This window comes from Chlorocebus sabaeus, chromosome 11 (genome assembly GCF_047675955.1).
Source record: "Chlorocebus sabaeus isolate Y175 chromosome 11, mChlSab1.0.hap1, whole genome shotgun sequence".
NCBI lineage: Eukaryota > Metazoa > Chordata > Mammalia > Primates > Cercopithecidae > Chlorocebus > Chlorocebus sabaeus.
This window is the reverse complement of record NC_132914.1, coordinates 129,768,684-129,793,687: the sequence shown is the minus strand read 5'-3', so window position 1 is coordinate 129,793,687 and position 25,004 is coordinate 129,768,684. Positions and strand designations below refer to the sequence as shown.

Here is a 25,004-nt window from a genome sequence, read left to right as displayed (position 1 = left end):
AGACCATCCTGGCCAACGCAGTGAAACTCCATCTCTACTAAAAATACAAAAAATTAGCCGGGCATGGTGGCAGGCGCCTGTAGTCCCAGCTACCAGAAGGCTGAGGCAGGAGAATGGCGTGAACCCGGGAGGCGGAGCTTGCAGTGAGCCGAGATCACGCCACTGCACTCCAGCCTGGGCCACAGAGCGAGACTCCGTCTCAAAGAAAAAAATCCAAAAACACAGCATTCTCCTCTGAGTCCCGTCCTGCTGATACCTCTCCCAAAGGGCATTTAGGACACAACGATTTTTAAGAGTTGTGTGCGCAGGTCATGTGTGTCATCGAGAACAGCACAGGGACAGCAGAGGCACAGGGTCCCACGGGGTTGAGGCCACAGTCCCACTGTCCTGGCCTCCCAGGACTCTATCCTGCCCCCACGGCTCCTAGCCTAATGGGACCTGCCCACGGGGCCCTCCTTCCTCAGCCTTCCCAGGTGCACATCAGTTGTGAGCGCCCAGGGTCCACCTAGGTCACTGCTGAAGACTGAGGAATACAGCAGGCACTCCATCGCTGCAGGGAGTGGGGGCAGGGCAGAGGACCCTAGAGGCACCCCAGTGACGTGGGGAACTGGTGCGGCACCCCGTGCCCCTGCTCTGCTCCCCATGACCCAGCTGGCACACCTCGCCAAGGGGAGGGCCTTGCAGCACCCGGGCACCCAGCACTGCCTTGTGGCCTCGCTGACCTGCTTAGAGTAAGAGCCCAGCGCCCAGGCGAAGGGGGAGGTGGCTCATGCGTGAGGATCACACCCGTGCACATGCGTGTGAACACACTCGCCTCACGCTTGGCCTTCCAGGGCCCAAACAGGCTGGAGACAGGGGCCCACAAGTGCCCCACACCCGCCCAAGTGGTCTCACCTTCATCTTCTGCTGGTGGCGATAGATCTGCCAGGCGATCTGCACGTGCACGGCACACCACCTCCCCGGCTTCTGAGACAGGATGGAAGCACTCAGTGGGGCTGGCGCCACCCCCACCCATGTCTTCTGCAGACTCCTCCTGTCACGGGCCCCCCGAGGCCACCCCAGAGGCACCAGAGTCTTCCCCTGCCACAGGCCTTCCCAACGCACACTCACCTTGACCACCGCCCGGTACGGGTCAGACACCTGTGGAGACAGGAAAGGAGTGTGAGGTCCAGGCCCCTCAGGAGGCCGAGTCCTGGGGGTGCAGGGGACATGGCCCCTTTGCTGTGGCCACCAGCCCACCCAGGGCCGGGCCAGGGCAGGCCATCACCGGAGTGGGGACGGGTGCCCACTGACACCTACCCCAGGCGCTTTCTGCAGGAGTGTGTGAACCGCACCAGCCCGGCGGGCCACCTCAATGGGGTTTGAAGTCTGAGGGGAGAAAGAGAGAGAGAGCTTGTGTGCACGTGGGGCAGCCCAGGCAGGAGGACACCTCGGGGCTTCCTGGGTCTGGCATGGGCCTGTGCCCTGCTTTGCCTTGCTGTGGGGCCCCACACGTTGTCACCCAGGGGCAGCCTGCCCTCCCTCGCAGGACCACCACACCTTTAGCCCGCCAGTTTCTGCAAAGGTGGGAAGAAGGTGCTCTTGCCAGAGAAGGTGGGTGACCCTCCCCGGGGAGCCACCTGCTGCCAGGGCCGAGTCAGCCCCACCTGGACGGGAGTGGTGCCAACCTAGTCTCCAGCTCAGGAGCTGCTGCTGTGAGCCTGGATGGGCCAAGGGAAGACAGTCGTTTCCCACTAGGGATGCCAAGGAAAGGGAGGTCCCAAAGCAAAGACTGGCCATCACACCACACTCCTTTCCTGCCCAGTCTGGCTCAACTACCCCTTCCCTCTGGGCTACCGCCCTGCCCAGGAGCAGCTGTGCTCAGGGTGAGGCCAGGATACATTCCTTCCTTCCCAGACTCAGGGCCTCAGTGTCCTGGCTGTCTGGGCTCAGGGCAATGCCCCCAAGAGTCCCAGTCTGGGGGTCCCTGCTCGACATCTGCGGGTGAACCACACGCATCCCCTCTTCTCCATTCCTCTGAATTCCTCAACCACGGGGTCTGCGGGCCCAAGACCCTCTGGTGCCCAGGGGTGCCTGGTCCTCGGAAGCGCTATCTGCCTGTCCACCAGGTGGGTGGTGCCCCAGGTGAGCCCAGGTGTGCGTGCTGGTGCCTTCAGGGCAGCTGTGGGCAGAGCTGGGGGCTGCAGGATCCTGAGGTCCAGGGCTTGGCAGCTACCGGGGATGGCCCAGGCCCCGTCTTCAGAACCCAAGGTCCACAGGTGAGGAGGCTTCAGGACTGAGGTGTGTGCCACTCCGTGGAGGGTAGGGTTACAGCACAAGGCCAGGGACAGTGGGGAGGGTCACAGGGTTCCCTCCCCCCGGCTGAGGTGGCACACAACCTCCTCTGCCCAGGTTCCCTGTGGTGCGGGCAGCCCCTTAAGGCCTGGGTCCCCTGTGGTGCGGGCGGCCCCGTAAGGCCTGGGTCCCCTGCGGTGTGGACGGCCCTGTGAGAACCAAGTTCCTTGTGGTGTGGACAGCCTGTGAGGCTGCCGTCCACGCTGGGGCCTCCTGCCAAGGACTGGAATGTTCTCCATCGAGGCTTCCACAGTGTGCCCTCTGCACAGTCCCACCACCTCCCAAGGCTGCCCCCAGGTCAGACCCCCTGCCCCTCCCACGGTGGCCACACACAGACCGCAGGGCCACCCACTCTAGCCCGGGCTGCTGATGCCAGCACCCAGATGACGACAGGTACAAGGGAGGGAAGTGGGGGTGGTTGTGGGCAGAGTTTGGCGAGGTTGTCATGCACTCCCTCCAAAACCCCCACCCCACTCTGCCTGCCCCACCAGCCGGGGCAGCGGTACCTTGGGCTGAAAAGCACCCTGCAGGGACCCGAAGGGGCCGGGGTGTGGGAGCAGGCTGGGCAGTCCCGGGATGGCAGGAGGGAAGGACGGGAAGAACTGTAAGAGAAGGAGAGCGGATGGAGTGGGAGGCCCAAGTCCCCACCTCACCCTCTGCCTGTAACCAGGAGGTGGGACCAACGCAGTAGGGGCAAGGCCAGGCGAGGTACGGCCCCATCCACCCACAGCCCCACCTGCCCGCCCGTAGCCAGGGCCTGCGTGCACAGCGACACGCACCGGGCCCCTTGGGGACACTCACACTCACGCTGGAATGTCGGAAGTAGGGGCTGTCCAGCTTGGGCGTGTACTTGTCAAACTGGAAGGGAAGGAGAGGAAGGTGAGGCCCCGCACACACGACACCCTCGCTGGGCCCTGGCCCCCGCCCACCTGGCCGGGCTGGGCAGTGACAGGACGGCGCTGTGCTTCCCGAGGCTGGAGGCTGCAGCCAGCCGTCCCAGGTTCCTCTAGAGCGCCAGCCCCACGGCTCTAAACTCAAGTCTCAGGCCAGGGCGGCCCCTCCATTCTAAGGCTCCCCTTGCATGAGGTGGGAACTTGGGTCACTCGGGCAGTCTGTGTGCCCGGCTGAGGCCTAGGGCATGAAGTCCTGGCTGCTGGGCCGCGCTGGGGACACACCCGGTAACTGACAAACTGGCCAGTTTCCAAATAAAACTCGAGAGTGGAGGGGACTCGAGCCCCCAGCAGCTCCCTGCTCAGACCGGGCCTCCGGGTCGGGGCACATGGGAGGCACCCTGAGTCCTGGTCCCTGTGCCCCTCAGGCCTGTCTGGGCCTCCAGCCCTGGCACTGGGATCTAGTGCGGGTGTGAGGGTGTCCCATGCACGTGGGCACGGGGTGCCTGCCTAAGTCCAGGAACACGGCCCAGGGTGGGGACCTCATGGCACGGCTTGGGGTGGGGACACCAGAGGGCACGCTGGGGACCGGACAGACGGACGGATGACAGAGAGGTGCCGCCGGCCCCCCACCTCCTCCTGGGCTGGTGTGCGTGCGAGCGTGTGTCTGCGTGTGCCTGCTGCGTGTCCCCGCCCCACACCCGCCCCCGCCCCCTGCCAGCACGCGGGCCTACGCACCGGCGGGGGTGCGGCGGGCGGCGTCGGGGGCAGCCCTGCGGGGAAGGGGGCGAATGTGTGTTGGTGCTGGTGTGTGTGTTGGTGCGTGTGCTGGTGTGTGTGCTGGTGCTGATGGAACTCCGCCCGCAGCAGAGCCCCCGGGCCCAGGGAGGCGCCAGGCCGCTCGGCGCTCTGCACCAGAAACCGCGTGTTCAGCTCTTGCCTGAGCAGCTCGTGATCTACAAGAGAAAAAGAGAGAGAGACAGAGAGGCACGTTGGCCGCGGGCTCCCGGTGGGGCGAGGCAGATAGTCACCTGGCACTCCCGGGGTCGGCAGGCCAAGCCGGGGTGGCCGCTCGCCACGTGCGGGCCCAGGGGTGCAGGTAAGAGAGGAGCCTGTGACCAAGTACCAATCAGAATCCCCGAATGAGGCTGGCAATACATGATTGGCTGGCTGAATGAGACCGACAGGCTGGCATCTAGAGGCAAGAGAGAACACGGTGAGCCCCTCCCCAGGAGCCAGGGTCCAGCCACCCCCAGGCCAGCGTCCTGGTCCCATCCCGGGACACACGGTCATCCCCAGCCTGGGCCAGGCTGACTCGGAGCCTGAGGAAGCACCTGGGGGCCGAGGGAGGAAGCCTTCGCGGTTGGGGTTCCATTGGGATGGCGCCTGCTTGATGTGCGGTCCCCTCCTCCCAGGGCTCAGGACCCAGCAGGCTGCGGGGGAGGCCTGGCCCCAGCAGGGGAGGCCCGTGGGCCTGTCTCAACGTGAACACGTCTGTACGTGTGCACACATGTGTCCTGCCTGTCCCCGCACGCACACGGCCCGTGGCCCAGCAGGGACCCCTGGGGAAAGGCACACCTGGAAGGACCATTCAGAGGTGCCCAGGATCCGCGGAGCCCGCAGCAGGTGGAGGGCCCGGCTGTGCGCCCCACCCCCGTGGCTGTGTCCCCACAGCCCCTACCCCTGCCCTGGGTGAGATCGCGGCCGAGACACCTACCGGCCGGGTGTCCTGGGAGGACCAGGCTGCTGGCCGGCAGCGCCGGGGGCGGGGGCAGTGTTGGGGGCGCGGCAAACATGGCCGCGTGGAGCTGGTGCTGCGCCTGGGACCGGAGCGCCAGGTGTGAGGTAGACAGGTGGGGGCCCGGCCCGTGAGGCGACAGCGACACGTGCTTCCCCAGGCCCAGGGGGGCGCTGCTGCTCCTGCTGCGGGACACGGGGCTCAGTGCTGCCAGCCCGGCCCCTGCAGAGCCCCCCAACCTGAGCCGCACAGGCCCCGCCCCCGCGGGGACCCCACCTGAGGCCGTGCAGGCCGTTGGCTGCCGCCTGGCCGTGGCCCGCGAAGGCGCCCAGGGATGCAGGCACGTGTGTCGGGAGCAGGCCGCGGGGCTGCGGGGGTGGCGGCTGCGGGGTGTGGCGGGGCGGGGCAGGGGGCTCCTTCTTCACCAGGGGGCTGGCGCGGGAGCCGGGCGGGGGCCCCTGGCAGGGCGCGGCGTGGGGCGCGGGGCTGGCCGCGGGCAGGAAGCTCTCGGCGCTGAGCTCACGGCTGCGCTCCAGGCCCGACACCTTGGGCACCGCCCCGGCCTTGGCCTCCGACTTCTCAAGCGCTGGGCCTGCAGAGAGAGGGTGGCTGCGTTCAGACCAGCAGGGCCTCGTCCCTGCCCCTCCTGTGGCCCAGAGAGCCCTGGAAGATGCCCGGTGCCCAGGCCACGTCTGGTCTCCTGCTGTGCCCCCATTTCAGATGAGGCAGTCACGGAGGCCACACAGCCAACTGGATCTCACCGAGGCTCCAGGCCCCGCCCAGCGGAGGGAGCTGGCTTGGGAGCCTGGGCCTGGGTCGGGGGTCAGGGTGGGTAGCCCACCTGCCCGAAGGTGCATGCAGGGACAGGACAGGACCTGCAGGAGTCAGTCCCTGGGCAGGGGCTGCTATGACCTCATTTAACAGACAAAACCAAGATACATCAAGGACTTGGCCCAAGAGGGAGCTGGATCTGAATGCAGGAGCTAGGGCCTATGTGCCTATGCCTCATGTTCACCGCCCCTGGATGTGCCCCCAGCCCAGGGCATGGGTCCATCCCACCCCAGCAGCAGCGCCCACAGCTGGTGCCCACCTTTTCTTTCTGGAACCCCCTCGTGGACGGCTTGACCACTTCCCGGAAACTTGGGCAGGGACTGGGTGGGAGGCTGCCCGCCCCCGTGACTGCCCGTCACCCACCACCCTTCTGCCCACCTAGGCATGTCCCCCGCAGGTCCTGTGGGCCCATTTGAGCCTCTGGGGCCTGCCCCCCCACCCCCGCACACCCCAAACCCTCCTTTTGAGGCCCCTTCAGGCAGGTCTCAGATCAAGTTCCCAGGAGCCAGGAGAGGGCAGTGTCCATGCAGCGGAGCTCCTGTTGCCTGGGGCCAGGAGCTGCCACAGTCAGGGGGTCACGAGCTGTCACAGTCGGGGGGCCAGGAGCTGCCACAGTCGGGGGGCCAGGAGCTGCCACAGTCGGGGGGCCAGGAGCTGCCACAGTCGGGGGGTCAGGAGCTGTCACAGTCGGGGGGCCAGGAGCTGCCACAGTCGGGGGGCCAGGAGCTGCCACAGTCGGGGGGTCAGGAGCTGCCACAGTCGGGGGGTCACGAGCTGCCACAGTCGGGGGGCCAGGAGCTGCCACAGTCGGGGGGCCAGGAGCTGTCACAGTCAGGGGGCCAGGAGCTGCCACAGTCGGGGGGCCAGGAGCTGCCACAGTCGGGGGGTCACGAGCTGCCACAGTCGGGGGGCCAGGAGCTGCCACAGTCGGGGGGCCAGGAACTGCCACAGTCGGGGGGTCACGAGCTGTCACAGTCGGGGGGTCAGGAGCTGTCACAGTCGGGGGGCCAGGAGCTGCCACAGTCGGGGGGTCAGGAGCTGTCACAGTCGGGGGGCCAGGAGCTGTCACAGTCGGGGGGTCAGGAGCTGTCACAGTCGGGGGGCCAGGAGCTGCCACAGTCGGGGGGTCAGGAGCTGTCACAGTCGGGGGGCCAGGAGCTGCCACAGTCGGGGGGTCAGGAGCTGTCACAGTCGGGGGGTCAGGAGCTGTCACAGTCAGGGGGCCAGCTTCGCAGAAGCAAAACCAGGTTCCAAATGCGACATGCCTGCTGTTCACGTCCCTGGCAGACCCTGCTTCCTTCCTGAGGCCTTGGGATGGTGGAGCCATGGCCCATGGGGACAGCTGCAGCCACCCCTGCCCATGTGACCATGGAGCCTGGTCTGCTGGAGCCTCAGGGAGCTCCTCCCAGGCAAAAACAGGCAGCAGGAAGCAGCCCCATCTTCACTCTTCATCTGGGGTCAGGCCTTCCACAGCAGCCACCACCCAATGACCGCAGAGAGGCTGTGCAGAGGACACAGGAGAGAGGGAGCCCACGGCACTGTCTCCACCAGTTTTCCCAGCCCCCTGGGTCAGCCCCACCGGACCTCTCCTCCTCTCTCCCACATCCCCAAGCCAGCCCTGCGCACAGTAAGAGCTGTGATCAGGATGGAAAGAGGCTTAGGCTGCAGGCCTCCTGTGCCCTTCTAGCACCTCCAGCCCTCACCGGCACATTGTCCATCCAGATGCGGCAGCGAGCTGAGTATTCAACAGCCCCGCGTGACACTCTGTCTGCGAGGCCAGCTGCCTCTCCTGTTGGGGCCCGTCCCATGCACACCCCTTCCGACACCACTCCATCTGCACCTGCTTTGCTGAGATGCTCTGATGTGAACAGGCTTCCAACGTGAAGGCAGGTGAAGGCCATGACTGCTACAGGGCAGTAGGGCCCATCCCTGCTGGTGTTGGCAGGGCCTGTCCTGTCTAATCACATCCGGGTGAAGCTGTCCCAGCAAAAGGGCGGTTCCGGCTGGAAACCCAGAGAGGCGGGAGCCGAGACCCCATGGTCCTGCCAGAGATGCTGCCCGCCTAGGCCCTGGTGTGGGAATCCCAGGATCCCAGCACCAAGGAGGCCCTAAGAAGACGCTGGGGCTACCCCCTCTGGAGAGGGTTGCTGGACCGTAGACACCCCGCCCCACAGCTCATGGCCACAGGGTACGACGGCCTGGCCTGGAAACGCTATCCAGGCCCCTCTACTGCACCACAGGGCCTCGCAGGCTGCAAAGCCAGGGACGTGAGTCTGAGTCCTGTTTCTCTTTCACTCGGCAGCCACAGGTGCTTGTGGTGCCTGTGGTGGGGGGGCCTCCAGTGCCAGCTGGTCCCGAGTGTCTGACCCCACGAGCCTGGGGAGGGCCTGAGAGCAGGCGTTCCTAACGGTTCCACCTTGGGAGCCGCTGCTGCGAGCGGAGCCCAGGCTCTGCCTACGGCTCAGTGGCTTCCTCTACTCTCCCCTGGTCCTGGGGGCTTCCCAGCAATCCCAGCACCCTAGTTCGACCCAGTTCTGCACCCCAGGCCCCAAGGCCATCTCTCCCCAGACTTCAGGGGTATGTCCTGCCACCAAGACACAGGGCGCACCATGTCCCTTCAGAGGCCCAGGAGCTGAGCTGAGGGGGACCCACTTACCTTTATCGGTTCCTGGGGCAAAGAGCTTCTCGGAGCCCACGGATGCCTGGAGAGAGAGAAGGGGGTCAGCGGCAGTCAGGGAGGTCCTCATCCTCGTGGACCCTGCGCCCGATGCCCACACACAAGTCTGGGTGAGTTTCCAGCAGAGCCAGGCAGGATGTGCCCTTGTGGATGCCCCATGTATGAGGTGAACATGCTTAGTCCTGAGCTCCACACGTGTGCACGTGCTCACGGGGGCCCCTCTCTGCTCAGAGCAGCAGGCTTCCTAGAGGGGGTCTGAGTGAAGACGGGGTTTGAGGGGGGATCGGGAACCAAGGCTGCTGCTGGCGTGCCCTGGGGGAGCACTGGCATTTGGCAAATCTGCATCCCTCCCAGGAGAACCAGCACCAGGAGCTGTGTGAACCCCCACCTGTCAGGCCAGAGGTGGATGATGGAGAACCCTAGGACACACGTCCTGTTCCCAACCACGGCCCAGCACAGGCGCCTTGGCAAAAGTGAGAGAACCAGGATACCGACCAGGCTGGACATCTGGGTCCACAAGGCCGTAGGACACCTCGCTATGCTCCCGGGCTGGCTGAGCTCCAGGCCTGGTGCCCAGCGCCCACAGGACACTGCGCTATGTGCCTGGGGCCATTTGAGCTCCCAGCACCCACAGGACACTGCGCTATGTGCCTGGGGCCGGCCGAGCTCCCAGCACCCACAGAACGCCGTGCTATGTGCCGGGGGCTGGCCGAGCTCCCAGCACCCGTGGACACCGCACTATGCTCCCAGGCTGGCCGAGTTCCAGGCCTGGTGCCCAGCGTTGCTGAGAGGCGGCTGAGTGTCCTGGGCCACGTGGGGGAGCCTCTCAGAGGGTCAATCGCAGAAATTGCGCAGCGCCACTCCTCCATCTCTTCCAGAGAAACTCACCCAACCGCCCGCCACAAGCGGGTGGCGAGAGCGTGGGCCTGTCAGGGCGAGAGCATGAGCCTGTCGCCACTGATAGGGAGGGGTGGATGGAGGGTCCCACGCTCTGGGGGACTTCACAGCAGTTTTCAGGAATGAGCTTGGTTAAGGATGACCTTAAATAGATATTTCCCCCCTAGTTTCTTCTTTTTTGTTTTTGTTTTGATTAGACAGCTTCATTGAGTTGTGGACTGAACATTTCTGTACACCTGGAATTCACACGTTGAATTCACCCCCCAGGTGATGGGATCAGGAGGTGGAGGGTGATGAGGTCATGAGGTATTGAGTGTGGATGGAGCCTCACGAACGGGATCAGTGCCTTATAACGGGCGCCAGAGAGCAGCCGAGCCCCTCCCACCATGTGAGGCCGCAGCGAGAAGGCACCCTCTGTGAACCAGGAAGCCCTCACAGGGACTCTACCATGCCTTGACCTACTTGCGGCCTTCAGCACTGGGAGCTATGCATGTCTGCTGTGGACAAGGCACCTGCTGGGGCACTGGGCCAGAGCAGCCCGCATGGACTAAAGACTTGAGATGTAATTCACATACCATCCAACTCACCGTCTAACGCTTACAATTCACTGGCGTTTAGTATGTTCACAGTGATGCACCTGTCACCACAGTCAATTACAGAACATCGTCATCATCCCAAAAAGAAACCCTGACCCGTAACTGTCACCCCAACCCTGGGAAACCACAAATCTTTCTGTCCCTGCAGAGCTGTTCTTTCTGAACTTCCATGTGAATGCTGTCAGGCGACACGGACCTGCTGTGATTGGCTTCTCTCACTGCACGGCTTTTGATGTTCACACACTGCAGTGTGTACCCTGGAGAGATCGGGGACGCTGTGTGTGTGGAGGAAGCAACTGCAAAGAAGTGTTATGTGGCATCCGGACAATGTGCCTGTGCTTGGGCACGTACACACACTCGGGCATATACACACACTTGGGTACGGGTACATGGGCACATTCTCAGGTACGTGTACGTGGGCACTCTCAGGTATGTGTACGTGGGCACTTGGGTACGTGTACATGGGCACACTCACTCTCGGGTACGTGTACGTGGTCACGTTCTCGGGTACTGGTACGTGGGCACACTCTCGGGTACGTGTATGTGGGCACACTCGGGTACATGTACGTGGGCACTCTTGGGTACGTGTACGTGGGCACACACTCTCAGGTATGTGTATGTGGGTGCTCTCGGGTACGTGTACGTGGGCACACACTCTCGGGTATGTGTATGTGGGCACATTCTCGGGTACGTGTACGTGGGCACTCTCTCGGGTACGTGTATGTGGGCACATTCTCGGGTACGTGTATGTGGGCACACTCGGGTACATGTACGTGGGCACATTCTCAGGTACGTGTATGTGGGCACTCGGGTACGTGTATGTGGGCACACTCTCGGGTACGTGTATGTGGGCACACTCGGGTACATGTACGTGGGCGCTCTTGGGTACGTGTACGTGGGCACACACTCTCGGGTATGTGTATGTGGGTGCTCTCGGGTACGTGTACGTGGGCACACACTCTCGGGTATGTGTATGTGGGTGCTCTCGGGTACGTGTACGTGGGCACACACTCTCGGGTATGTGTATGTGGGCACATTCTCGGGTACGTGTATGTGGGCACATTCTCGGGTACGTGTACGTGGGCACATTCTCAGGTACGTGTACGTGGGCACATTCTCGGGTACATGTACGTGGGCACATTCTCAGGTACGTGTATGTGGGCACTCGGGTATGTGTATGTGGGCGCTCTCGGGTACGTGTACGTGGGCACATTCTCGGGTACGTGTACGTGGGCACACTCTCGGGTACTGGTACGTGGGCACATTCTCGGGTACGTGTACGTGGGCACATTCTCGGGTACGTGTACGTGGGCACATTCTCAGGTACGTGTATGTGGGCACTCGGGTACGTGTATGTGGGCGCTCTCGGGTACGTGTACGTGGGCACATTCTCGGGTACGTGTATGTGGGCACATTCTCGGGTACTGGTACGTGGGCACACTCTCGGGTACGTGTATGTGGGCACATTCTCAGGTACGTGTATGTGAGCACTCGGGTACGTGTACGTGGGCGCTCTCGGGTACGTGTACGTGGGCACATTCTCGGGTAAGTGTATGTGGGCACACTCGGGTACATGTACGTGGGCGCTCTTGGGTACGTGTACGTGGGCACACACTCTCGGGTATGTGTATGTGGGTGCTCTCGGGTACGTGTATGTGGGCACACACTCTCGGGTATGTGTACGTGGGCGCTCTCAGGTACGTGTATGTGGGCGCATGTGGGCGCACTCGGGTACGTGTGTACCTGGTGGCAGTGTGTGCATAGATGTTTGTGTCCATGAGCATCACGTGTGTACACAGGTGCGCGAGTGCCGACGTCCATGCTGGTGAAACTGTAGAACGGGTTTCGAGCTCGTGTCCACCAGGAGAGAGCAGTCCCCTCTTGGGATGGCTGGGGTGGGGGGCACAAGAGACTCGGCTTAAACTCTCGTATTTTAAGTTTTTAGGAAGGAGACTGCTTTCTGGTAATACTTGTGTAACTGAAACGTAACAGTGACAAAGGTAATAAAATAAACTGCTTCGCTACCAGGGAGGGGCCAGCCAGGCTTGCTGAGCAAGCACGGCTGTGAGAGACCAGGGCGTGGGGAGCATCTGACTCGGAAGCTGGGTGCTGGGAGACAGGGGCTCCATGCTTGTCTGTCCCCCGATCTGTAACATGATCTGTGACTCTTAGGGCTAAAACAATAAAAAGGGATTTAGGAAGCTGGCTGGTGAAAAGTGCACAAGACCCACAGCTCTCTAACTTGCTAAAATCTGGGAGGGCAGCCAGACGCGGTGGCTCACACCTGTAATCCCAGCACTTTGGAAGGCCGAGGTGGGCAGTTCACGAGGTCAGGAGATCGAGACCATCCCGGCTAACATGGTGAAACCCCATCTCTACTAAAAATACAAAAAACTAGCTGGGTACCAGCTACTTGGGAGGCTGAGGCAGGAGAATGGCGTGAACCTAGGAGGCGGAGCTTGCAGTGAGCCGAGATCGCGGCACCGCACTCCAGCTTAGGTGACAGAGCGAAACTCCATCTCAAAAGAAAAAAAAAAAAACCGGCCGGGCGCGGTGGCTCAAGCCTATAATCCCAGCACTTTGGGAGGCCAGACAGGCGGATCACGAGGTCAGGAGATCGAGACCATCCTGGCTAACATGGTGAAATCTCGTCTCTACCAAAAAATACAAAAAAAAACTAGCCGGGCGAGGTGGCGGGCGCCTGTAGTCCCAGCTACTCGGGAGGCTGAGGTGGGAGAATGGCGTGAACCCAGGAGGCGGAGCTTGCAGTGAGCTGAGATCTGGCCACTGCACTCTAGCCTGGGCGACAGAGCGAGACTCCGTCTCAAAAAAAAAAAAAAAGAAAAAAAAAAAAAAACTCGGAGGGCAAGGGCAGGGGCCCTCCCAGAGCCAGGAAGCTCGCCAGGGCGTGAGCCAGCTCAGAGGGGCACTGGGTGTTGGGAAGAGGCCTGCTGTCCCCGTGCCACAGCGCACGTTTCCCATCACCCCCATCAAAATCCCAAGCAGGGATCTGGAACACATGCATTATTAGGTCCTTACTACGGGAGCTGCTTCCCCTGAATCCCGCACAGCCCAGCCAAGGGAGCTGTGCTGCTGTCCAGGGCGGAGAGGAGGTGGCTCAGGGTCCACTGGGGCCTGATGTGGGGCTTGGGTGAAGCCAGGCCCAGCTGCCCAGAGGGCAGGGACACCCGTGTCCAGCAACTGGCAGACGGTCAACGGTGAGCGTCTGGCGAGACAGCGCCTGCCTCAGCCACACATGCACATGGAGGAGCTGTTGACACACGCTCCGTGAGCCTCAGACACATCACAGGAGCTAAAGCCAGACCACAAAGAGCACGCAGCCGTGTGACCGTGAGTGCAGCCCCAGCCACAGCAGCCGGAGGGGTGCTGGGGGTGGACAGGAGCTCAGGGGTTCAGGGGAGACCGTGGTGGGTGTAAAGTTGTAGGTATACGTCAAAAAGCAAACCGCACACTGGAAATAGCTTCATTTACCGCAGAAATAAATAGGTGCATTTTACCACCAGTAAATGACAGTACTGGAAACCAACGAAACGACACGACACGATGCCTGGACGGACGGACAGACGGACGGAGATTCAAGAGTGGGATGAGAACCCCCAAAGTTCCCACGGATGCCGGGACGGAGAACCACAGAGCAGAATGAGGAGCCCCAGATGTGGTGCAGGCTGTGGGGGCCAGGCGTGGGTTGCAGGCTGTGGGGGCCAGGGGTAGGGTGCAGGCTGTGGGGGCCAGGCGTGGGTTGCAGGCTGTGGGGGCCAGGGGTAGGGTGCAGGCTGTGGGGACCAGGCGTGGGGTGCAGGCTGCGGGGGCCAGGCGTGGGCTACAGGCTGCGGGGACCAGGCGTGGGCTACAGGCTGCGGGGACCAGGCGTGGGGTGTAGGCTGTGGGGACCAGGCGTGGGGTGCAGGCTGTGGGGGCCGGGCGTGGCGTAGGTCCTTCAGAGCAAGCTCCTGTTTCACCGCCTTCTCAAAATAATTCCAGACAGATCACAGACATAAAAGTGGAAAACCATCAATGTATCAGAGAAGACCAGGTGTGGATTCCACCTTCTTGCTGGAATGGGAAGCCCTTCCTGGTCATATCGCAAGAGCCCAAACCAGAGAAGACCAGCGGGTCCATGCCTGTGAGATGGCAAGAGCCGAACAGGGCCTGCCACACCCACACGTGCCCAAAAGGCCCTTGCACAGGACGAAGGTGGGCCCCTTGGAAGGGGGCAGTGGTTGGGCCCCGCATGTGCACGTGTTGAAGGGCTGCAGTGCAGCTGGTGTGAGGGGACGCGGAGCTCCTGGCACGCTACATGGTCTACTCGCCCTGTGCAGATCCTGGCGGGGGTGAGGGGTCCATCCACCTGCTGAGGGCTGGCAGTGGCGGGGGTCCTGCAGCCCAGCCTCCTGCTGGGTGAAACACCAACTCTGTGTCCAATGTCCCCAGCCACCAACCCCCAGGCAGTGATGTAGAACGTGCTTCTGAGAGGAGGGGGCCGCTGCTCAGACCCAGCTCAACCATGCAGCGGCTGGGTCAGATGGAAGCTAGGAGATCCTGGCACCCCATGCAGGGACCCTCCCAGCCCCGGCCCAGGGCCCCGACGACCCTCTCCCTTCCCCAGCCTTGCAGCCACCACCCCTCGAATCCTGGCTTATTACAAAGAAAGAAGGACAGGAACCTCTCACCCCTGGGAAGTCGGGGGCCCGGAGGTTGGGGCGTGTGCCTTTCTCCCCTCTGCTCGCCTCAACACCATCCCTCAGAAGTGTGGCTCCCATGGGGTCTGCCTCCACCTCCCTGCCCCATCCAGCCACTGCTGGTGACCCAGGCTGCGCAGTGACCATCCAGCACCAGAAACGGGAAGGACTCTGAGAGAAAGAGGAGGAACAGTGAAGGGGTCTGCGCAGGTGGGCAGGGAGGAGTCCAGACCAGCCTTTGGGCCTCCAGGGGGCTCGGGGCTCCCCAGAAAGAGCTTGGCACTTCCTTGGCCGTGCCCATCCCCCAGCAGTGACAGCACCATGCGCTCCCTTGGGCCAGGCCCCCCAAATCTGGGCCCCTCACACAGCAAGGATGGGGATGACGCACCCCAGTGCTGCTCCACACCAGCCAGAAACCAGGCACTGAGCGTCCAGGCCTGCCACAGCCCCCTGGGGTCTTGCCTGGGCCCGCACCATCCTCCTGGGAGGCCTTCCGGACACTCGTCTGAGAGGCTGCCCTGTCTTTGGCACCCACACGGGCCCTCTTCTTTGCTGGCGTCCGGGTTTGAGCGGCCTCTTCACCAGGTGGCCCACCTGTTAACTGCCCCCTCTGTGGGTGGGGCAGCAGGCCCCACCACGCTGCCAGGACTCTCCAGGGGCCAGGAAGGAGGCGGGAGCTGGGGCCTCCCAGGTGGGTGGAGGGAGGAAAAGCCAGCTCAGCCTGCAGTTTGACAGCCAACCCGAAAGCCAGACACCAAAGCACAGCCCCCAAAGCCGGCCCTCGTCTCTAGGGTAACCACAAGTTGGAGCCCCGACTGGGGCTCTGCTGCTGTCCCCCTCACTGGGACTCAAAACACTCTAGTGGGTTCCGCTCCACGTCCCAGGCTCGAGCACAAGCTCCCCAGGGCCACAAGGGGGCGCCCCAGACACCAGCAAAGCCAAGAGGGCTGCAGGGGAAGGGAGGGTCCTCCGCACGGGCCGCGCGGCTGGGGCCATCCAGCACCCACTCTGGTCATACCACAGTGGGCCCTACACTTAGCAGACAAGTTTGCTCGGGGAAGTTGAGAATGGGTGCTCCAGGGGTCCTCGGCCCTAGGAGAGGCCCCGGAGCGCAGCTGGCCTCCACCTCACAGTGAGAACCTGGACACCTGGCCAGGTGCAGCCACGCCCATTCTGGAGGGCTGAGAGCAGACCGGGGGCCGGCCCTCTGGGGGCCTGGCCCAGGCTCCAGCCCCTTCCTAGACCACACACAGGAGCTGCACCTTGTGGGGCTCGTTCTCCCACGCGGTCCCTCAGCTCTTTCCCTTCTAGGACAGGGCTTCCGGCGCTGGCCAGCTGACCTAACGGGGGGGCAACCCCAGGGGCCACCAGACCCGCGTTAACTTCCCAGCCATGATCTGCAGGAACGTGATCCAGGCGCGAGCAGCCGCCTTCGCCTCCTGTCCCGGCGCTGAGCCCGCGTGGGGTGGAGGGAAAGGGGTCACTCCAGCCCGGGGTACAGGTGGGAGGGCTCCGGGCCCGCAGGCTCAGGGTCCCTGCGGAGAGGCAGAGGGGACGCCCGGGCGAGCCTCAGCCCCCGCGAGGTGCACAATCCCGGTGGCGGGCGGAGGTCAGGGCGCGCTTTGTCTGCTAGGACCCGACCCGCGCAGCAGCCTCGGCCAGACACGCGGCGCAGCCTGGGCTAGCCGCGCCCCGCCCCAGACAAAGAACTCCAACTCGGGGCAGGTGAGCGCGGCGCCGGGAACCCGGGTGGCCGATTCCGCACCGGGGCGCAGACAAAGGCGCGCGCCCCCCAACAACGCTCGGCCCCGCCTCCACCGCCGGATCCCGGGTGCCCGACCCGGGCCTGGGACCCTCGGCCGCGCCGCACCCCTGTCCGCCGGCCGCCACGTGCGCCCCCGGGAGGACGCGGTCTCCGCGCTCGGCTCCGGGAGAGGCGGGGTGGGCAGAAGGCCCGGGGATCTCGGGCGTCCCGCTCTTCTGGGGGCAGTCTCTCCCTCTCCCCTGTCCCCCAAAGTCCCGATCCCTCTCCGGAGTCCGCAGCGCGCACTCACCTCGCCGGCGCCCCAGGCGGTCGCCACTAGTCCCGGGGCCGGAACCGGGGTGCATGGAAGCGGGCGTGGAGCGCGGGCCCCGGGTGGCCCCGGCCCGTCCAGGCGACCCCTCTCCCCGCGTGCCCTGCTCAGCCGGAGCTCGGGCCGGGGACGCGCATGTCCGCCAAGCCGGCTCTGCGCGCTCTGGGAGGCACTCGGTGCGCTCTCGGCCCCCGGGCGAACGTCGGGCGCGGCGCGGGACCCGAGGCGGCGGCCGCGGAGCTGGGCGCGCGGGAGGCGGGAGCGCGGGCGGGGCGGGGGCGGGGCGCGGGCAGACCCGACTAATCCAGCCCCGAGGCGCCGATCTACCCGCGCCCGCCGCCGGCCCGGGGTCCGAACGCGCTGCCTCCGATCGTTGCCACCCGGGGAAGCGCGCGCAGCGCCGGCCGCACTAAGCGCTGTGTGGGCGCCGCTCCTCCGGTCCTCACAACAAAAAGTTGTGGACAGCTGCCACTCCGCTCCCAGAAGGGGAAACTGAGTCAGAAAGGGCGACAGCCAGGCGCGGTGGCGGGCGCCTGTAACCCCAGCACTTTGGAAGGCCGACGTGGGCGGATCACTTGAGCCCAGGAGTTCGAGACCAGCCTGACCAACAGAGGGAGACCCCCATCTCTACAAAATAAAAAATTAGCCGGAGTTGGCGACGCAAGACTGTGGCCCCCGCTACTCGGGAGGCTGAGGTGGGAGGATCAATTGAGCCCGGGAGGTGGAGGCTGCAGTGAGCCGAGATTTCACCACTGCACTCCAGCCTGGGTGACAGAGCAAGACCCAGTCTCAATAAAAGGAAAAAAGAGCGGCCTCATTGCCACTGTGGAGAGCTGGGACCTTAAGAGACGAGCCCTCCCCCCAACCACCCGCTGCAAGTTCCGCCCTCCCTGGGCCTCGGTTTCTCCCTCTGTGAAACCGGGGTGCAAAGTCGGAGACGGCTCCAAGCAGCTGCTGTAGCTGCAAACGGCTGCACAGCGCACCCCCCAAGACCACCGCCCTGAACTCCCCAGGAGGGACAGGAAGCACCTGGCTCTCCCTTAGGGTGTGGCGCTTGATTTCGGATCCAGACCCAGCCACGCCTTCCTGCAAAGGCCGCTTATGTGCGCCTGGCCGACCCAGACACCCGGGGCGGGACCTTCCATCCCAGCGCCCACTCAGGCAGAAAACCAGGATACCAACAGCGAGTAAGGGAGGGCGGGCGCAACTCTGGACCGGGCAGTTGGGAAAGGTTTAAGGTCGGGTCCCTCCAAGCTGCTGCGTGGCTGGGGGCACACAGGGAGGCCAGCTCTGGTCGGGCCAGGGACAGACGACTTGGGCACAGGTTTCGGGACTGAGGTGGGAGCTGGGGCCACGTTTCTATTTCTGGGCTTGGAAGGCCTGGCCCAGGCGGGGCCCATCCATGGGGGAACCTGCAGCCATTCAAACCGCAGGAGCGGCTCCCACACAGGTTCGATGGAGCCCTCTGCAAGCTGGACCAGCACTTTCTGCTCTGAAAGGCGCCAACATGCGCAGGACACCTCCAATGGTATAGAAGGAATCGCCAAGGTCAGCCTCAGCCAGGGAGTTCCAGCCCTCAGGTTCTATTTGAACTGCTTAACCAAATATACGTATTCCCTTTAGCAACAAGTGGCCCCCAAAGTCCTGCTGTTTCCTGCCATGAAAACAGCATGCACTTGTGCACTTCCAGATGTACCGCGTGCCGCAAGCCATAGGGCCCTGAAGCCTGTACTCTCAGGACTTGGACAGGTCACCATTTGTCTCACTGACGAGCAAACAGACGTGTTGCTGGCGTGGCTGGTCTGTGGCAGAGCTGGGCTGAGCCGGCAGGCTGGCTGCAGGGCTCATGGCTCAGCAGGGACACTCCTCCAGGAAGGTGGTGGGCCACTCCTGAGATGGGGATGGGGCTGTTCCATGTGAGATGCGTGGAGCACTCAGGGAGATGTCAGGATTAGAGTCAGGCCCAGGGTGTTGGCCTGGGCAAAGCCAGCCAGGAGGGGCCGTGAGGATAGGCCATGAAGGGGCCCTGTGCCGAGGTCATTTCTGTCTATCAGGAGTCTGGATGGCGAGGCCCACAGAGAGGGAACGGGCAGCCAGACAGGAGGAGAGAGGACAGACTCAGGCACAACCCTAGCTCAGCCCCTTCCTGCATGCCTGGCCCTGGGAGGGATGCCATCCCCGGGCCCTGCTCTGGGGTCCCTGCATAGATGGGGCCAGTGTATCCTCAGCCTCGAGAAGCTGTGCTGCCATCGGCTCCTTCTCCGGGTATAGAGCACGGGGGCCCGGGGTCTGGGGAGTTGGATCAGGAAGAAGGAATTGAGGGGCAGCAACTGGCCAGCTCCAATTGGGCTACAGCCACAGTCTCAATGTGGCCAGCTTCTCTCTTGGGACCTCACCACTCCAATCACAGGAGAAGCCATCTTCCTCCCACAAACAAGGCTTCCAACCCCACTTTCCAACCTCAGTCCCGAGGCTGCCTTCAGCACTGACTGTCCTGGAACAGGTAGAGATCCTGGCCTGGGTCAACGGGGTCGAAAACCCAGCCTCGAGCCCTGCCCCACAGCCCTGCGCCCCAGTATGGGAGTGAAACTAGACCCTGAGAACCGGGGGCAGGTCTGTGTTTTGTTTAGAAAAGAGAGTAGCTCTGATATGAAAGATGTAACAAGGTTAGAAGTCTAGAAGGAAGCAGATGGGAATAGATTATCTGGAGAAAGGCATTCACGGGAGAGCACGCTGATATTAAATATCAGGCTTCCAGGCCAAATATACATAATCCACTTAGGGACTTGATGGTGGTGGTCAGAGGCACATTTATCCAGAGCTTATGGTTCAGCAACCAACACTGTAACTGTGTCTGTCATCGTTTTGCAGCGGTGGGGGTGTGGGGGTGTGGGGGGGTCATCATCATGGGAAGGTGCTGGAGACCCCAACCATTACCAGGGAGTGCAGGGCACATAGGGTCCTCTCAGCCATGCTGCCCCAGCCACCCCGGGACACCAGATCACCCTGGGAACTGCCCTGGGGGGCACCCAGCCTCCAATTGGCCATGGTTAGCTGAGTGCCGGGGCCGGGAGACCACAAGACTGCTTCCTTAAGGCTGCCACTCTGTGGGGCACATATCCTTGAATTGGGCCGTGTGGCCCAGTGACCATGATGCCGGCAGGTCCAAGGACAGGGGTAGGGGGCAGCAGGCAAAGCCTGGAGAGGGGCGTCCCACAGGACAGAGGTGGGTGGTGGGGGCAGCAGGAAGGCCTGGAGAGGGGCGTCCCACAGGACAGGGGTGGGTGGTGGGGGCAGCAGGAAGGCCTGGAGAGGGGCGTCCCACAGGACAGGGGTGGGTGGTGGGGGCAGCAGGAAGGCCTGGAGAGGGGCGTCCCACAGGACAGGGGTGGGTGGTGGGGGCAGCAGGAAGGCCTGGAGAGGGGCGTCCCACAGGACAGGGGTGGGTGGTGGGGGCAGCAGAAAGGCCTGGAGAGGGGCGTCCCACAGGATGAACACTCAGACACGCCCAGCAGGCTCTGGCCTAGGGGGTTGGGCCTAGGCCTGCGCCTGCTATTGCAGGCCACGGCCATGCTAGCAGTGTGGCTTTGCCATGGAATGACTCTGTGGTTCTGCCTGCCACAGAGGTGTGTGCTCTCTGAGCAGGGCTGTGGTGCATAGGTGAGGGGTAGGCCAGGCTCCCCAGGCCCGAGGGCGGTTTCATGGGGAGCCCAGAAAACCCTGCATTCACCATCTCCATCCAGAATGTCGGGAGAAAAGCAAAAGCCAGAACCACCTATAGAGATGCTCAGAGGCTGCCGGCCTGGAAATGCAAATCCCGGTGAATTTCAGCTCCTGGGGAAAGGGCAGAAGGCGCCGGAACTTCGCGGAAACGCAGAACCAGGGAAAGCCTCTGAGCAGAGAGGATCCCAGGGGCTGGGGGAAGAGCCCAGGGATGCTGTGCCGAGCCAGGGATGGCAGCGCCTTCCCGAACCCTGAGGCCACAACCGGCCCTGCAGGCTGGTACGCAGGCACGAGTGCCCTCGGGGAGAAAGGTGGGGCCACCTGCAGGCCCCAAACCCCCACCCATCCTGATCCTCAGATGGGGCTGTCCCAGGTTATCCAGGTGAACCTAAATCTGAGGACTGGCATCATTTTGAGGAGAGGAGACACAAAAACACACACAGAGGAGGGGCCACGTGAGGACAGACAGGGGCAGAGACAGGAGCAATGCGGCCACCAGCCAGGGATGCTGGGGTCACCAGGAGTGGGAAGAGGCAGGAAGGATCCTCCTCTGGGGCCTCTGGAGGGAGTGTGAAACTGACACCATGATGCTGGACTTGTGGGTGTGGCCCCCACGCTCACGCTCTGGTGGGGCGGCTACCGTGGCCCCCATGCTCACGATGGGGTGGGGCGGCTATCGTGGCCCCCACGCTCACGCTTGGGTGGGGTGGCTACCGTGGCCCCCATGCTCACGCTCGGGTGGGGCGGCTACCGTGAAGGCCACGGGACACCACGGCCCGGGGCTGCCTGCCGGGGAAAACTGTGACCCCCTCCGGAGATACACCACGGCTGCATTCCCAACCGAGCAGAGCTGTGCACAGCGCAGGTTTAACATTTGTTAAATATTAAATCACAGGAAACGCGTACCTCCCCCAAACGCATCGAATTCGGCCATCCCCACAGCCGCCCAGGCCGGCGCGACTCCATTTTACAGGCAAGGAAACCAGGGCTCAGAAGGTCTGCGGTGAAGGTCGTCCCCAGCAGGGGGCAGGATGGGGCCAAAGGCCACACACGCTTGTCTTCAGAATGTTTGGTTTCCGGTTTCGAGATATAGTTCCAACTGCACATTTTATTTTTCAATTTTTTGGAGACAGAGTCTCACTTTGCCACCCAGGCTGGAGTGCAATGGCACGCTCTCAGCTCACTGCAGCCTTGACCTCCCGGGTTAGGTGACCCTCCCTCCTCAGCCTCCCGAGTAGCTGAGACTACAGGCATGCACCACCACACCCAGCTAATTTTGTATTTTTTGTAGAGATAGGGTTTCACCTTTTTGGCCAGGCTGGTCTTAAACTCCTGACCTCAGGTGATCCGCCCGCCTTGGCCTCCCAAAATGCTGGGAGTACAGGCACCTGCCACCACACCCGGCTAATTTTTGTATTTTCAGTAGTGACAGGGTTTTGCCATGTGGGCAAGGCTGGTCTCGAATTCCTGACTTCAAGTGATCTGCCCGCCTCAGCCTCCCGAAGTGCTGGGATTACAGGCGTGAGCCACCGAAACTGGCCAATTGCACATTTTAGAAAAGCATTAAGATGCATGTTTAACATCAATTGAGTTACATTTATTTAAACATCCTAATCAAAACCCACCTTATGAAACATCTTTTCTGAGACACCCTGGTCTGTTCCAAATCCACTCTGGGCCACTGTTTTCAGACCCCAGTTTCTGCTGGTGCCCTGCAATGACACCCCCAGCTGGGCCTCCTGAGGGTGTGGGTTGCCCTCGAGGCTTCTGGGGCAGGACAGCACCTCCTCCACGTGCCAGGGGTGAAGGCCTGAATGGGGGCCCTTGTCACTGCTCCCTGCCACTGCCCAGGGTCCTCCACTAATTGCTGACCCCTCCCAAGGCGGCGAGGCCCTTCCCGACGCTTCAGGGTCTGATGCCCGCTGTGGTGTTCGTGGGACCCCCGAGGTGCCCCGTGGTGACTGATGGCTCTGAGCCCCTTCTCTGGACTTCTGGGCTTCCAGTGCATCCTAAATCTTCCTTTGCCCCGACGGGGACACCACGGGGCCCTCAGGACAATCCAGGTTCTGTTCTTGGAGCCCCATGAGCGAGGCCAGGCCTGTGGAGCGGAGCAGCTGCCCAGGTACAGCCAAGTGGGGCCTCTGAGGCTGGGAAAAGCAGGAAACCAATTCCCCTGAGGTCGGTACCTTGACTTCAGCCTGGTGAGACCCGCCCTGGACCTCCAGCTCCACTGCTGCCACCAGCTTGTGCCGTTCTGAGTGACTGTGTTTACGGGGACTTGTTACAGCAGCTGCGGGACGCTGAAACCCCCTTCCGCCCGTGTTGCCCCCAGTCTGTGATGTCACTGCCTCAGCCAGGCCCCGCTTCTGCTGGGACCGGTGCAGAAGCCTCGCTGGCTGTTGGGCCTTTGATCTGAGGACCCAGGTGCTCGCTCTGTGGTGGTCATGATCTCAGTCCTCAAAGGGACAGACAGGTCCGCACCTTCTGCCCATGCCCTCAGCCTGGCTCCAGTGAAGCATGGATACCAGCTCAGGGTGGGGCGCCACCCCTTCCTGCCCCCAGCAGGCCCCCACCAAACGCCGAGTTCTACCACGTTGGGACCCAGGCAAGCAGGGCCCCGCAGACTGCCATACAGAGAGCACAGATGGCCTGTCTCAGGGACCCAACCACCCAAGGCCCCCACGCCCCACTGAGCCAACCCTCTCAAGTTCTGGGCTCAGCAGCCCCAGGTCAAAGTGCAGGACTCAGGCAGGAGGGTGGCGGCTTCAGAACCCCGCACACCCTGTGAGGTCACCCCATGGTCACCTGGTGTGGGCAGGATCTATGTCCAGCAAAGGGAGTCCTGGCCCAAGTTCACCAGAGACAGTAGTGCCAGGGATGCCGCTCCCTGCACTTCTGTCCCTAGGGAAGGATGGATGGGCCTCCAAAGCCCCCAGAACGGGGCTCCCAGGAGTGGGCTGGGGTGGGTGGGTGTGAGTCACACACAGAGGAAGGCCTCCGTGAGCCGCAGATACATGCAGCAACGCTTCCTCAGAAGGTGCCTGCCCAGCCTGCCGGCGGCTGAATATAACAAAGGCGTAACCCACACACTGGAAATTTCCCAGGACCCCGTGGAAGCCGAGCAACTGCAGGGTGCCCATGGCAGGGGCCTCCAGCCTGTCCAGCCATCCACTGCCCTTCTGTCCATCCTGACCAGCTGTCCATCCATCCTCTGTCCGTCCTGCAGGGAGAGTGCCCATGGCAGGGGTCTCCAGTCTGTCCAGCCGTCCATCCATCCTCTGTCCGTCCTGCGGGGTGAGTGCCCATGGCAGGGGTCTCCAGTCTGTCCAGCCGTCCATCCGTCCTTCTGTCCATCCTGTGGGGTGAGTGCCCCATGGCAGGGGCCTCCAGCCTGTCCAGCTGTCCACCACCCTTCTGTCCATCCTGCAGGATGAGTACCCATGGCAGGGGCCTCCAGCCTGTCCAGCCATCCATCCATCCTCTGTCTGTCCTGTGGGGTGAGTGTCCATGGCAGGGGCCTCCAGCCTGTCCAGCCGTCCATCCATCCTCTGTCTGTCCCACGGGGTAAGTGCCCCATGGCAGGGGCCTCCAGCCTGTCCATCCGTCCACTGCCCTTCTGTCCGTCCTGCAGGGTGAGTGCCCCATGGCAGGGGCCTCCAGTCTGTCCAGCCAGCCATCCGCCCTTCTGTCCATCCTGCGGGGTGAGTGCCCCACGGCAGGGGGCCTCCAGCCTGCACAGCCATCCATCTGTCCCTCTGTCTGTCCTGCGGGGTGAGTGCCCCATGGCAGGGGTCTCCAGCCTGTCCAGCCATCCATCCGCCCCTTCTGTCCGTCCTGCGGGGTGAGTGCCCCATGGCAGAGGACCTCCAGCCTGTCCAGTCGTCCATCCGTCCCTCTGTCCGTCCCGCAGGGTGAGTGCCCCGTGGCAGGGGCCTCCAGCCTGTCCAGCCGTCCATCCGTCCCTCTGTCTGTCCCGCTGGTAGTACGTGAACTCGCAGTTCCCGAGAACAAGAACCTACGACCTTCAGCGACGAGACGGCAGAGGTTCAGAGGGGACCCAGTCAGGCCCAGCGCCCCACCGGAAGAAGGGTCTGCTGGGGAGGGGCTGGGTATGGGGGACTGGCTGGCCTCCCGCCCTCTGGGGTCTGGCCTCGGGGTGGTGGGCAGCTTTCCCCTCTGCCCAGGCTCCACTGTGGCCCCATTTTGCAGACAGAACATGGAGGCTGTGGATGGTGGGCTGCCTGCGGGGTCTACCCCACGCTACGTCTGACCTCACGCCGCGTCCCCCGGCCCTGCCCCTTCCAGGCCGGCGCTCTTGGCCGAGGCCCAGCACTGGGGGTGCTTCCCGGTGGGCTTCTGCCCAGGCCCGACAGCTGTCCCTCGAGGCGGCCGTGGCGGCCACCAGCAGCAGGAGGAGCGAGGCCACCACCACCTGGCAGCTGCCTATGGAGCCCCATATCGCTCTTCACCCCACACTTTTCCAAGGAAAGTGCAGTTAGACACAAACCACAGACTTGCGAAGGGGTCGTCTGGCAGCACCGGA

General features: G+C 63.2%; 1 protein-coding gene across 15 annotated transcripts in view; it reads right to left on the bottom strand.

Annotated features, from left to right (window-relative positions):
• Positions 1-25,004, bottom strand: part of FBRSL1 (fibrosin like 1) — a 97,756-nt gene that overhangs the window by 10,322 nt on the left and 62,430 nt on the right. For 5 of the 15 annotated variants that reach the window (XM_073021268.1, XM_037994903.2, XM_073021271.1 and 2 more), the window contains 10 exons: positions 8,450-8,495; positions 5,239-5,554; positions 4,942-5,147; positions 4,351-4,419; positions 3,963-4,180; positions 3,136-3,192; positions 2,841-2,936; positions 1,300-1,368; positions 1,111-1,140; positions 895-966 (listed from right to left, as the gene is read on the bottom strand). In XM_073021268.1, coding sequence (XP_072877369.1) covers positions 895-966; positions 1,111-1,140; positions 1,300-1,368; positions 2,841-2,936; positions 3,136-3,192; positions 3,963-4,180; positions 4,351-4,419; positions 4,942-5,147; positions 5,239-5,554; positions 8,450-8,495 — 1,179 coding nt within the window. Of the gene's footprint in view, positions 1-894; positions 967-1,110; positions 1,141-1,299; positions 1,369-2,840; positions 2,937-3,135; positions 3,193-3,962; positions 4,181-4,255; positions 4,420-4,941; positions 5,148-5,238; positions 5,555-8,449; positions 8,496-25,004 lie in introns of all 15 variants that reach the window. The other 10 variants (XM_037994926.2, XM_073021267.1, XM_008005297.3 and 7 more) reach the window with 7 other exon arrangements.